Below are 13,815 nucleotides of genomic sequence, written 5' to 3'. Positions count from 1 at the left end.
CCACCAGTGGCACGACACTCTGTATACAGAAGGCGCTCCGTCAATGCCTGGAGAGCCCTTTTGCTGTTTCTTCTGAAGGACCTTTTTCTCTCTACTCTCTTCCCCTATGGATGACGGTGGAGAAAAGCATTGCTCAAAAGAAGTATTGATTGACAAAAACCTGTGAAGTTAGCCACGACAGAATTCTTGTGGAAAGCCGAGACCCAAGGTTTTGTCAAAAAGCACATTTTAAACGTTCCCGTTCCAGTTACACAGGATCCACCACTGAAAGGTTTGTGGAATTGTTCAAGGACACTAACTAGTGGCTTCTAGGCACTAACCAGTGGTTAACTCAGAAAATCCAAAGTGTGGCACCGTGTCACCTCTGGGTAGCATTCTCTCTGCTCACACCTCCCCACCTGGCTCTGTCCTGCCCCCTCCAACCCCACCTAACCCCTCCGTCAGGGGTTAGGGGATTCTTTGCAGGGGATTCCATCACAAAGGGCGTCATCAGAGTTCCCTGTTTGTGGTGGTTCAAATAAGAAAAACACAGCAAACAAATCCACCTTTTCTATAAAAGTTTATTTTGTGATTCTTGTTCCAAGAAGTGTTAAGGGAAAACGTTGAAATCATGTAGAGGTAAGGAACTACGGTATATAAAAATAATTTAAACACACACATTAATAACAAAGCAACGTCGCTTTCTAGCAACTACTAGTAGGTGATCTTGCCCGAGATTTTTCCAGAGTTATTAAATGTGCTTTAGACAACAGACACACACACACGTACACATATATACGGCTCAAGTGTCTTCTTGTGTGCATTCCGGCTAACTGATACAGCGGAAGAGAAGGAGCAAAAAAGACTCTGAGCCTGAGGCCCCTAAGCTGAACGAAGGTGCATCGCATAGTGGACTCTGGAGCTGCCGAGATTCCCTCCACAGCCTCATTAGTGACTAGCCTACTCTGCTGTGGTCTTATCAGAAAAATTAAGGGGTGTCTTTCGATCGGCCTCTGGGTGCGGTCATTGCGGTGCTGCAAGCAGTGAGAACTCAGGAAGCCCCATCCCTCTCTCTCTCTCTCTCTCTCTCTCTCTCTCTCTCTCTCGCTCTCTCGCTTGCACTGTACGGATTGGAGGCGGAGGACCAGGTGAGGTCTGGGGTGTGACTACATCTGGCTGATTCTTTGCTTCAGGGCCAGGACCTCGCTCTCGATCTCGTGGGGGAGGTCGGCGTTCACCTGCCCCTCCAGGTACTTCTGGATGTCTTCCACCTCCTCCTCCCAGAACTCCTTGGAGATGTGGAAGAGCTCCTTCACGCTGACGTCCCCCAGGCCCCGAAGGTCCAGGGCGTCCTCGTCCGGGATGTAGCCGATGGGCGTGAGCTTGGCGCCCCCTTCCCCGCCAACGCGGTTGAACATCCACTCCAGCACCCTGGAGTTCTCGCCGAAGCCCGGCCAGAGGAACCTGCCGGCCTTGTCCTTCCGGAACCAGTTGACGTGGAAGATCTTGGGCAGCTTGGCCTCGGGGCGCTGGGCCATGCTGAGCCAGTGCGCCAGGTACTGGCCGAAGTTGTAACCGAAGAAGGGCCGCATGGCGAAGGGGTCGTGCATGACGACTTTGCCTGTTAACAGAGGGGCTCTGTCGGTAAATGATGCCTCAGAGGACGCTGTTGGCACGTTTACCGTTGACACGGCCACTTGGCTTTCTCCACCTCTCTACACAGAGAGACACAGGGAGACAGAGACAGAGAGGGAACACAGAGACAGAGACACAGAGACAGAGATAGAGAAACAGAGCCAGAGAGAGACGAAGACAGACATGCACAGACAGAGAGGCACGGAGAGAGAGAGAGACACAGAGGCAAAGAGGCACAGAGACACAGAGACAGAGACAGAGACAGAGAGCCACAGAGACAGAGCAGTCCATCTCCCTTCTCGGCGGCTCCAGATTCTGGCCGGACTCACCCTTGTGTTCTGCCGCTGCCGTGGCCTCCGATCTCATGGCCGCACCCACAAACACGCCATGCTGCCAGCTGAGGGCCTCATAGACCAGAGGGACACCTTTAGCAGGAGAAAGAAACGTTCTTTACAGGCCTTGACACCCAGACCCCTCGGCCGGCGATGCCATCTCGCAGATGGAAAGACACAGCTGTGTGTCGTCTTTCTAACTGAGCTAATTCTGCATCCCCAGAGCTAAGGGCAGATGCCGCCACGTCAAGTTACAGCAGGAGGCCACGCAGCCGAAGTCAATCTGGGGGCGGCATCACAGGACCAAGGATCCAGAAGGTCTAGGCGGCCAGAAAGTACGTTCTAGCCTGGGGCCTGCTCATTACCCTGCCGTTTGGGAAAGGAAGCTCTGCATCCCTGACACCCTCCGAAAAGGTCACGGCAAAGGGGAGAGTGCGCCACGTCCTCTGGCATCCCAGCCCGAATGCAGGGGAGCCTCACCAACAGGTCGGCGCCCTCCGAAGATGATGGCCTCGATGGGCACGCCGTCCGGAGACTCCCAGTCAGGGTCAATGATGGGGCACTGGCTGGCAGGGGTGCAGAACCGCGAGTTGGGGTGGGCGCAAGGCTCCCCTACAGCAGCAAGAGAGGAGAGGCCCTGAGCGTCTGGCCCGACACACACGCCCGTGGGCTGGGGCCCCAGGCCTCCCAGGGGGGGCGGGGGGCGCTTACCATCCTTGGGGTCCCACTCCTTGCCCTTCCAGGAAATGAGCTTGATGCCCGGGGCCAGTGGCTGGTCAATGCCTTCCCAGTAAACGCCCCCATCGCTGGTCTCGGCCACGTTGGTGAAGATGGTGTTCTTCTGGATGGTCTTGATGGCATTGGGGTTTGTCTTCACAGAGGTTCCAGGAGCAACACCAAAAAACCCGTTCTCTGGGTTGATGGCCCGCAAGTTACCTGGAAAGTTTTAAACCAGGTAGTAGAAGTAAATACAAGCAAAGCATAACATATATTCTCATATCTCGCCAGGCTAATTTCTGTACCAAATTCTCAAGTCTTTTATTTTTATCCTCCTGCCTAGAATCTATTTCTCTTTTTTCATCCCAGCATTATCAGTCAACTCTGATTCTTTCTTCCACACCAGTTTCCCACCAAGCTTTTTTTTTTTTTTAGTCTTTATTGAATTTGTTACAATATTGCTTCTGTTTTATATTTTGGGTTTTTGGCCCGAAGGCATGTGGGATCTTAGCTCTCCAACCAGGGATCGAACCTGTACCCCTTGCACTGGAAGGTGAAGTCTTAACCATTGGACCGCCAGGGAAGTCCCCCAGCAAGCTATTTTAATCAATTTATTATACAAACAAACAGCAATATAGGGTCCCATTTCAATCCAGATTTGATATGAGATTAAAGAATGCTGATGGAATACATCTGTCTGAGCTTTGGCAAGAACTGAAATAACTGAATTAAAAATCCAAACGCTGTGGATTTAAGAGAATTTGGTACGTTCTGAAAGCCAAAACTTCACTTAGGTTCAATTATCATCAACAACACTTGGGCCTAAAAGAGTCACCTTGCTGGTCAAATTTCATCCAGGCGATGTCATCCCCCACACACTCTACTTTCCACCCTGGGAGGGTGGGGTTCATCATGGCCAGGTTGGTCTTCCCGCAGGCGCTGGGAAAGGCAGCCGCGAAGTACTTCTTCTGGCCCTTGGGGTTGGTTATGCCCAGAATCTGTCGGAGGCAAGATTTCTCCTTAAGCACTTCGTTCCTTTCTGCCCCAGAGGTGCACGCTTTAGTCTGGGAGGGTGTCTCCATCATCGTTACTGATGGAATTTCTAGACCTGTCCTTGGAGCACGGTCGGAACTCTGAAGCGGTAGGGGTTCGCCACTTCCCCTCCTCTGCCCGACCCTCTACAGCACGCAGTTAGAATTTCCTGCTTCTTACCAGCATGTGCTCTGCCAGCCACCCCTCCTCCTTGGCCAGCCGGCTGGCCATCCTGAGAGCAAAGCACTTCTTCCCAAGGAGTGAGTTCCCGCCGTACCCACTCCCGAAGGAGATGATTTCTCTGCGGTCGGGCAGGTGGGCGATGAGTGTCATCTCCGGGTTGCAGGCCCAGTTGTTAACCAAAGGCTCTGCACGGGAGGACACGCCCACATCAGTGTGCACCGTCCCCGCCTGGGTTTAAGGCGAAGCTTGCTTTTTGCTGTTTGTTTTTTTTCAGTTCTAGCTTTTGATTTTGAAACAATATGCTTACTTTGTAAAGGCAAAGGGCACCCCACAGAATGGAGGCATTTGACAAACTCCCCGTCCCCCAGCGCTTCCAGGACGGGCGTGCCCATTCGCGTCATGATGCGCATGCTGGCCACCACGTAGGGCGAATCCGTCAGCTCAATGCCGATCCTGGACAGAGGCGAGCCCAGGGGCCCCATGCTGAATGGGATGACGTACATGGTGCGACCTGCGGGGCCAGTGGGTGGGAAGCGGTGAGAGATGACCCCGGACTCACAAACAACCACCACTGTTTCCCTCGGTGGACCCTTCTCAAGATTCCGCCTCTGACAACATCACGCCTTGCTTGCCACCAGTGCCCCCGAGTTAGCAGAGTCCACTGAAAAGTGGCCAGAACTCCAAAATCAAAGAGTTTTCATAAATGTGCAGTTGGGTTCCACCAAGCTATCTTAAGTCCACATGTGTAGAAAGCGTTTTCCTGGTCGCATAAGACAGTCTATAAAACCAGAACTGAGACGCACATTTTCAATACGCGGCCAAGTTCATATGTGGAATGTAAGGCTCTCTGGGGCCGGGGGAGTTTCTATGACGAGTAACATTAGGGCAGACACAATAAGAAAAGGTTCTATGACGAGTAACATTAGGGCAGACGCAATAAGAAAAGGTTCTATGACGAGTAACATTAGGGCAGACGCAATAAGAAAAGGTTCTATGACGAGTAACATTAGGGCAGACGCAATAAGAAAAGGTTCGCTGACATTTTGCTCAAATAAACGTTTCACTCACCTTTCATGCACCCTGGAAATCGGGCATTGAACGCTTTCTCAAAATCCTCCTCGGACATCCAGCGACCCAGCTGGCTGAGGCCGGTTTTGGGGATGGGCACCGTATCTCTTTGCTCTTGAGTAATGATGACCGTCTTGCTTTCAATTCTGGCCACATCCCTGGGGTCAGTGAGAGCCAACCAGCTGCAAAAAGCAAAACTACACAGGTGAGAACTGGAGAGGAAGCGCTGCTTCTCTGCACGGCACCTGCGCCCTGGACGCCCTCAGCCCCGCGCCATTCACGAAGGGACCAGTTGTTCATCATCACTTTCTTCCCACGCCTGGCTGGTGCCCAGCGCGCTAGCGAGGCTCCGGCAATGTGGACACAGCCGTGCCGCCGGGGACACAGTCAGGGAGACACACACCAGACCAGGAGCTAGTCTGTTAGGACAGGGACTGTCCGACCTTCCTTTGGATCGGGGACCTAGTTTGCAGACAGCGTTCGCATGCGCCCCCTCTTTGACGACTTGGGCTGCTCTGCGAACGTCATAAAATTAAGTTTCTGTGGTTCTGGCTCTTTTCCTAAGCTTTTCAAGAGTCTGCAAACCACACAGCCCCGGCCCGGCCCTGCCCAAGGCCCTCCTCCACCACTTCCCCACCTGCACCCTGGCGGCGCGGAAGGGCCCGAGGCTGTGCTCACCAGTTGTCATACTTCCTCAGCCTCTTGATCACACCCTCCTCCTCCATGCGGCCCAGCAGCTGCCGGTTCTCATCCTCAGAGCCGTCGCAGATGTGGATCTGGTCGGGCCAGCACAGCTTGGCGTTGCTCTCCACGAACTCTCTCACGGCCTGGGGCAGGCTGTCCAGGGTGCCCTGGACAACTCTGGCTGAGCAGCTGAGACCACCTGAGAGCTGGGGAGGCATCTCTGCGGGGCTGGGCTGAGGGGCACGGGCGCCAAGTTTCCTGCCATAGAAAAAGCACAGGCTTCCTGAACAAAAACAACCACGGAGGCCCCCCAACTCCACGCGCCTTGTCCGGGTTGCACCTCGCCAGACAGTCGGGGCTGGGAGGAGAAAAGAAAGCCAGTTCCTGTTAGCACTGCAGTTTGTGAGAGACATAAACGAACAGCTCTACCTACCTTTCTTCTCTTTGGACGATCCGGATCAGGGACCCAAAGGTCTCTTTCAAGGCTCTTCCCGCGGGTGAGTGTGCGTTCCCAGTGGGAAGGCCCTGTCTGGTGTTTGGGGGCAGAACTTCCTGGCTTTAAATTCCATGAAGGACAGAGGTCCAGCCCCTCAGCCACACCCAAGGAGGCTCATCTCTGACGTCAGGGGCTGGTCTTTGGATCACGGCCACGGTCAGTTATGCTTTGGACCGGCTCACCACAATAACCCCCAGGGAGATAATCATTGAACAGACAGTTGTTAATGTGTGCTGGAGGCCTCCGGCCCCTGGCCCAGCCATAGCAAAGCCTTACACAACTGCTGATTGACGAAACTCTGACCCAGTCCCCTGCTGATGCAAAACACAGGCCCTCCCTCTGACAGGCAGGTGGGACAGAGCACCGGCTTGGGGGGACCTCAGGGCTTTTGGCAGTACGTCTTGTGTACAGACCGCTGCTGGCTGGTAGAACGAGACAGTGGTGAGGTATCACCCCACAGTCAAAGGCCAACGGGAAGAACACCCCCAAATGCAACGGGATGGTGTGCGGCTGTTGGCAATTGTCTGACCTAATTAGGGGTGATTAGCCTTATAGAGTGTCCATGGTGTGCCCCCTGCCCTCACTCCAAATAGAAAGAAACTCCGCGAGGGCAGGGATTTCTGCCTATTTTGTCCCTGTTTTGTATGCACAGTTCCTGGCACACGGTAGGCGCTGAATGAATACGTGCAGAGCACTGTTGTAAGCGCTTTGTATCGACTTAACCCCTTGCCACCATCTGAGGTGGTGCCCACGAACAGTCTGTGTACAGACAAGGACACTGAGGCACAGGGGGCCCAGCGGCTACTCCCCAATGCGGGGCTGGTGGGTGGCAGAGGGAGGGTTGGAACAGGAGCCGCTGGGCTCCGGAGCGGCACACCGGACTGCCCCTTGTGAGGAACCTTTGCCCCTTCTGGAACCTTCCATGTATTGTCCGAGGAGTTCCGGCTGGGTGCAGTTATTTCTGGAGTCGACTATACACTTTTTGTCGCCCTTGCAAATCTTAGCGTCCGGGGAGTGGAGGGGGCTGGTTTTGCTAGATTACACTTGAGCAATGAGACCTTTATAACAGCTGCAAAGAATCTGCTTTGCAAGCCGTCAGAACGTCAGTCGAATTTAATGACCTATGGAGCTGCTGGCCAGTGTCGAGAACACTAGGTGAGAAGTCGGGAGAACGGGGCCAAGGCCCGACGCCCCCCCCCCCAGCCAGCTCCACAGCTGAGTGGGCGCCCCCTCCCCGGAGGAGGGCGGTGGGGAGTTGCCCGCCTCCCCCGTGGAGGGTGAGCTGAGATGGCTCCGGGACTGTGTCTGCAAGGCGCCGTGACCATCACGAGGCGTCGGGAACGACGATCTCAGACCGGGAGTACTTGGAGGACCATCCTGCGGGGCTTTGCTTCCACTGCCGCGCTGGGTGTGCATGTGTCACCAACTTCCACCCAAACTGTCAGCCCATCGCTAGGTTTCATTTACTCAGCTTTTTAATTCAGCCAGCCGAATCTTTCAGTATAAGTACGATAGGAGATGTCTCTGTTTAAAGTCATTTGCCGAGATGGTCACTGGAATTCATTCTTAATGATGCTATCAGCCACACAGAAGTGAGTGTCCTGTCTAATTTCAACCACAATGTGATGCTCCGTCACTGGGGACACTTCCTCAGCATCTGACATCCGTGAAATTAGCCATTCAAAGGCACAACCGTACATACACAGGACACACGTTTACACCAGTATGGCTGATCTCCCCGAGTGGGTAGAGATTCCCATTTTGCCAGTAAAAACTGTAATAGTTAAACCAAGTCCCCCCAGAACCGAGTCCCCTTACTGAGTTTATGGTTAATCACTCTATCCAAAACTGTTCCCTTGCTCTCTGACCTCAATCCCTTTCTCGTCACCTCTGAACTCCATGCTCTGCTAACTGAACACTGATCAACCAGCATTAGATGACTGAGAACATTGATGTCATAACATCACTAACGCACGGAAGCTGCTGCTCTAGATCTCATCGCTAACTTACAAACACGGGTTGTTTCTCTAGGGCAGTGTGAGCTCACAGACCCCCGAGCCATGGACCACCTGGCCAGAGAGTCACATATCAGAGAATCCTGAGCCCTGAAACTACGATTAAGAAATGTCACAGAAATGTCACAAGACAATGATTAATCCCATTTCTTTGTTCCTCCCCTTTAAAACACCCCCGACTCAAAGACCAAGATGGAGTGGATCTGAGGCTTGTCTCCCATCTCCTTGCCTGGAGCCCTGCAGATAAACCCTGACTTTGCTGCAAACACCCGCTGTCAGAGTTTGGCTTTCTGCACCTCCCTTGATAACCATCAGTGCCAATGGGCTGCAGACCCTCTGCTGGTGCGCGGCTTCTCCTTTGCAGATCCAGCAGCAGCCCAGGTCCCTTTGGCCTGGGGATCTGGCTGGAGAATCCCCTTCTGGACCAAGCATCGGCACCCCTAGGCAATATTTTAGGCTTGTCGTGAAGGAATGGTTTGGGGATTGGAAGATGTCTATGGGTAAGCAACCGGCACAAGGGTGCGGGCCGAAAACTTTTTTTTTAATAATTTTCCATTTTTTTCTTAGACTATTTTTTTTTATGATTCTTTACATTTTAAAAAAAATTATTTTATTTTTTAAATTTATTCTGGCTGTGTTGGGTCTTTGTTGCTGTGCGCGGGCTTTCCCTAGTTGTGGTGAGCAGGGGCTTACTCCTAGTTGAGGTGCACAGGCTTCTCATTGCGGTGGCTTCTCCTGTTGCGGAGCACGGGCTCCAGGCGCGCGGGCTTCAGTAGTTGTGGCACGTGGGCTCAGCAGTTGTGGCTCACCAGCTCTAAAGCGCAAGCTCAGTAGTTATGGCGCACGGGCTTAGTTGCTCCGTGGCATGTGGGATCTTCCCGGACCAGGGCTCGAACCCACGTGCCCTGCATTGGCAGGCGGATTCTTAACCACTGCGCTACCAGGGAAGCCCTCCTCCTTTTTCATTCCTCCAATTAAGGTAGGACTATGCCTCATTTCAGCAGGAAGTAGGCCAGAGTGGTCATCACCCTGTTCCCTCAAAGATTTGGGAAAAGTTAAAACAAGAGTGGGGATTGAAACTGAGCCCCCCTTACCGACTTTAGGACTAATCTCTCTATCCAAAACTTTATTCCCTTTCTTGTCTCCTCTGACCACAATCCTATGCTAACTGAACACTAATCAACCAGAATCAGATGACTAAGACTGCTGTCGTCATCGGTAACATCATTAACGCACTGAAGGTGCTGCCGTGGGTCTCATCACTAACATACAAACTCAGGTTGTTTCTCCAGAGCAGGGTGAGCTCACAGACCCTGAGCCATGGACCACCTGGCCAGAGAGTCGTAAGCCAGAGAATCCTGACCCCTGAAACTATGAGTAGGAAATGTCACAAAACGATGGTTAATCTCTGTTTCTTTGCTCTTCCCCTTTAAAAACACCCCCAACTCAAAGACCAAGAGGGAGTAGGTCTGAGGCTTGTCTCCCACTCCCTTGCTTGGTGCCCTGCAAAAAAATACCCTTACTGTGCTGAAAACACCAGCTGTCAGAGTTTGGCTTTCTATACCACGGTACAGGAGCCCTTGCTCCATAACAATAGGTTAGATTCCCTTGAAGAGTACCTAGATGAAAAACAAAAAGGAGAAACTAGAATTTATGTGCAGTTCTACATGCTACCAACACTGACAAGGTTTTTACATTGAGTCTCCTGGAGAGAACAAGTTGGTTCAGTTAACATGTAGGAGCCGTGAGTCATCCAACCGTCCCCTTACGCACATGTACATGATGGAAGGATGGTACTATTCCTTTGCAAGTGTCCCTTGTCAAAATGTTAAAAGTAAACATTGGACCCAGATTTACCTAAAAGTACTGAGTTCTCTAGAAGAAAAGAGTGATACAGAGAGAAGCTAGGGTTTTGAGGACTCACAGGCAAAGTTCCCTAATCCCTCTGTTGATGATGTCTTAGGGCTCCAGTCTGCCCCTGTCCTTGGAGACTCCCTGCTCCAAAGGGGACTCACTGAGCAATGTCTTCAAAGGGCTGACCAGTGACACTGCGTCTTCCCCATTTACCCACGGGCTTAGTTGTAAGTAAGTCTCAGAACTGAGTACCAGCCATTGGTTTCCACAGGGACCTGCAAGGGCAGCTCTACTGTCACCCTGCTGCTGGAATCCCTGAGGACCTTCAGTCAAACCCCCCCATGGATTTTTCAACACACTCCAAGGTGGCTGGGGAGGGTGGGTGGCCACCTCTGGCCAGCCCACCCTGTGAGTTGCATTTGTCGTTTCTGCATTTGCAAACACAGCAGGGACCCCCAGCCCCAGCTTTCCTGGGGCCACTTAAGCACATATGTCCTAATGAATAAAGTTGCTCTTCTTTTGAAGAAACATCTAAGGAGTTGAGTCCACATACAAAACCTCTTTGTTGAAAGGAGAAAGACCAGACACTAAAAAAAAAAATAGTTTCAAACCTAAAGGTATCATCTTCCCTACGCCTTCCTGAGGTCACATACACATTTTCTGTTGTCCTAAGCTGCAGCTAGCTGTCCCCAGGGTCCTGAGGAGTGAGGGAGAAAGACTTTGAAAAGCCTACGGGATGCCTGCGTGGATGGAGCCATCAGGAGGGCAACATGGAAACCAGGGCAGAGCCAGGACGAATGAGCAGTTGAGGCGAGGGGTGAGGAATAGCTCCATTCCAGATAAGCAATGGAAAACAAAGCCATGCACTTGGGTGGCGTCTCCCAGAGGATTCTGAGGACAGTTTGGTTGACATCCATTGGTCAATGGTTACCTTGAGGCCAATAAAATAAAAATTCCAGAGACCATCAACACCAGTGCTTGCAGTTCCTGTACAGCCAGGATCTGTGGTTTCCAACCTGTGCTCTGAGGGATTTGGGGGCACCCCTCTGAGCCTCCCGGAGAAGGAAGGGGGAATGGCCAGGTGGGATGTGCTCAGAGCCTTCCTCACCCGCAGCATCTCTGACTTCACCCGTGGTGAGTATTATATTAGACTGCCACATTGGATCTCTGTTTGAACAAGGAGTTTCAGAAAACACTGGAAATTCACCACTCACAACCAATTCTTTCATTGGAGGGGTGGAACTGCTGAGACCCAGAGAGGGCAAATAAGCCATTTTCCCAAGCAAGGGCTGTCAACTGCAAGCCCGAGACCTCCCCACTCCACCCCACCATCAATGGGGGTGATGGAGAGGCTCATGACACCCAGGGAATGACCACAAAAATGCCCCTCAGTTCAGGAATCTGAATTCGTAGGTCAGCATGCCCCTTTCCTGGTAAAGATCAAAGGGACAGCAGTTTTCCAGAAGGTGATAAGAAACCAACAATGTAAGTCCCATATCTTGTCCTGAAGCCAAAAGCATGTGCGCAAATCACCTCTGGGTGTCCATTGCCAGGGATGCGACTCCGTGGGCACCAACTGGCCCAGGCGTGGAAGTTTCCAACGGCAGGAAAACACTGTTCAGTCGTGTAATGATCTGTGCAGCACCACCTGCCCCTGGCAATCCCAGTCACCCACCCCGGCTGTGTTTGTTAGGGACAAATATTTAGATGTTCTACTTTTATGGGGAAATCTTAAAAGTCTCTGAAGCGTGGAGGGTTTTTTTTGTTGTTGTTTGTTCGTGTGTTTGTTTTCTACAGAGTTGAATGAGTTGAGTTCCTATTTTAAAGCCATAGAATCATATCATTGAAAGGGTCCTTAAAAGGTGATGTTAATCCAGCTTAATGGGTTGGGGGTCTCCCTCAGGGGTGATGAAAGTTCTGGAACCGGATAGAGGTGGTGGTTGCATCACATTGTGAATGTACGAAATGCCACTGAATTTTACACTTTAAAGCGGTTTATTTTTTTTAACATCTTTATTGGAGTATAATTGCTTTACAATGGTGTATTAGTTTCTGCTGTATAACAAAGTGAATCAGCTTTACATATACATATATCCCCATATCTCTTCCCTCTTGCGTCTCCCTCGCACACTCCCTATCCCACCCGTCTAGGTGGTCACAAAGCACCGAGCTGATCTCCCTGTGCTATGCGGCTGCTTCCCACTAGCTATCTATTTTACATTTGGTAGTGTATATACGTCCATGCCACCCTCTCGCTTCGTCCCAGCTTACCCTTCCCCCTCCCCGTGTCCTCAAGTCCATTCTCTATGTCTGCGTCTTTATTCCTGTCCTACCCCTAGGTTCTTCATGACCTTTTTTTTTCCATTACATTCCAAAATGGTTGATTTCATGCTATGAATTTCACCTCAGTTAAAAACCAAAAAAAAGATTATGTAGTGCCGTTTTTATGTGCAAGATGTGGGACAATGGCCCAGTGTGGGAGCAGGTATGTTGTGTGTGGGGGAGGGGAGCTCACCGGAAGGCCACTCTAGGAGGCAGGTGGGTCTCCGGCACACCCACCCGTCCCCCACCAGTTTTCTACTCCTCCTGTGTGTTTTCACATGACTTGCAGTGTGGAGGGCGTTAGCTGGGTGGTGGGGCTCCAGGAGGTCTTTGAAAATGCTTGTGCCATCGTTACTGAGCGTCCCTGGATCGGTCCCTTACCCTCTACGGTCTCAGTTTCCTTATCTCTAAACTGAGCCGGTCCTTCTGACTCACAGTGCCCTCGATTTCAGGTGCTACGGGGTAAGCAAGTCCATTTTCCCAGAGCGTGTGCAGCAGAGTGAGAACAGATTCACCGCCAAACACCGTTCCAAGCACACTCACAGAGAAAAGACAGCACCATCAGGCAAAGCACGGGGCAAGAAGAACTAATTGCATAGTTACCAAAAAAAAACAATCCAACGCACTTATCTTGCAGCGAGAAAATGGAGCCACTTTGCAGAGCAGTTAACTCTATCGGAAATAATGATAATCGCTCGGGAACTGAACGCTCTCTTTCCTAGAGCTCCCTGGTAACGAAGCAAGTTCTTCCACATGCCTGCAGTGTTGCGGCTCAGAACAAAAATGTCTTTTCCGATCCGTGCTGGGGATAATTCCTAAAACTCAGTAAATCTCACACTCTCAGCTCTTCTCCCAAGGGTGGGAGGTGGGATTCACAGCACTGGTACTCGGGACACATCCCCCAGGATCGGGGTCCAGCCAGCGTGTCTCATCAGGGACTGGGGCATCTAACTTAGCCGTAATACCCTAAAATACTTCCAAATTGAAATACAGAGGAAACGGAGGCCCCTCAGGATGCTGCTCTCATATCCTAGTACCAAGTCAGAGCCCTTCTACCCATACGCAGAAAACCCTGTTTGAACAATGACCACAGAGTCTGATGGAAAAAGATGCCAGCCCACGAGCCCCTTTGCCTAAACTAGTCTGTGTTGCTTGGAAGAGGCAACCAAGTAAAATAAATGGTAAAGGTGGAAAGAAACTTTCATTTTGGTGTTTCGGATATTTCAAGAAAAGATAAAATTGGCAAGGGGGTGAGAAATCTCTCGTGGGTACCTAGAATCACAGGCCAACACAGATGGGGAAGATTTGTCTCGTCAGCAAGTTGGTGTTTCAGCCGGGAGAATGGGAAGCAGGGGCTGGGGAGACCTCTGCCCTGCTAATGTCTCTGGCATTCTTTCATTTTCAGTCAGGCAGAACTCCATCCTGCAGCTCTGCCGAAAGCCGAGGTTAGGCAAATTCTCTTTCCCTGGCTTGGTGCAAGGAAGGTGTGACGCAACAG

General features: G+C 51.5%; 1 protein-coding gene across 3 annotated transcripts in view; it reads right to left on the bottom strand.

The window, feature by feature from the left end:
- Positions 1 to 542: 542 nt before the first annotated feature.
- Positions 543 to 13,815, bottom strand: part of PCK1 (phosphoenolpyruvate carboxykinase 1) — a 58,487-nt gene continuing 45,214 nt past the window's right edge. For 2 of the 3 annotated variants that reach the window (XM_067708584.1, XM_067708586.1), the window contains 9 exons: positions 5,625 to 5,888; positions 4,947 to 5,128; positions 4,186 to 4,389; positions 3,876 to 4,063; positions 3,499 to 3,661; positions 2,658 to 2,882; positions 2,427 to 2,558; positions 1,944 to 2,039; positions 543 to 1,600 (listed from right to left, as the gene is read on the bottom strand). In XM_067708584.1, coding sequence (XP_067564685.1) covers positions 1,146 to 1,600; positions 1,944 to 2,039; positions 2,427 to 2,558; positions 2,658 to 2,882; positions 3,499 to 3,661; positions 3,876 to 4,063; positions 4,186 to 4,389; positions 4,947 to 5,128; positions 5,625 to 5,888 — 1,909 coding nt within the window. In that variant the 3' untranslated portion in view covers positions 543 to 1,145. Of the gene's footprint in view, positions 1,601 to 1,943; positions 2,040 to 2,426; positions 2,559 to 2,657; positions 2,883 to 3,498; positions 3,662 to 3,875; positions 4,064 to 4,185; positions 4,390 to 4,946; positions 5,129 to 5,624; positions 5,889 to 6,063; positions 6,175 to 13,815 lie in introns of those variants that run through there. The other variant, XM_067708587.1, reaches the window with a different exon arrangement.

This window comes from Pseudorca crassidens, chromosome 15, assembly GCF_039906515.1.
Source record: "Pseudorca crassidens isolate mPseCra1 chromosome 15, mPseCra1.hap1, whole genome shotgun sequence".
Lineage (NCBI taxonomy): Eukaryota > Metazoa > Chordata > Mammalia > Artiodactyla > Delphinidae > Pseudorca > Pseudorca crassidens.
Note: the sequence above shows the minus strand (reverse complement) of the source record. Positions and strands in the feature narration are given on the sequence as shown.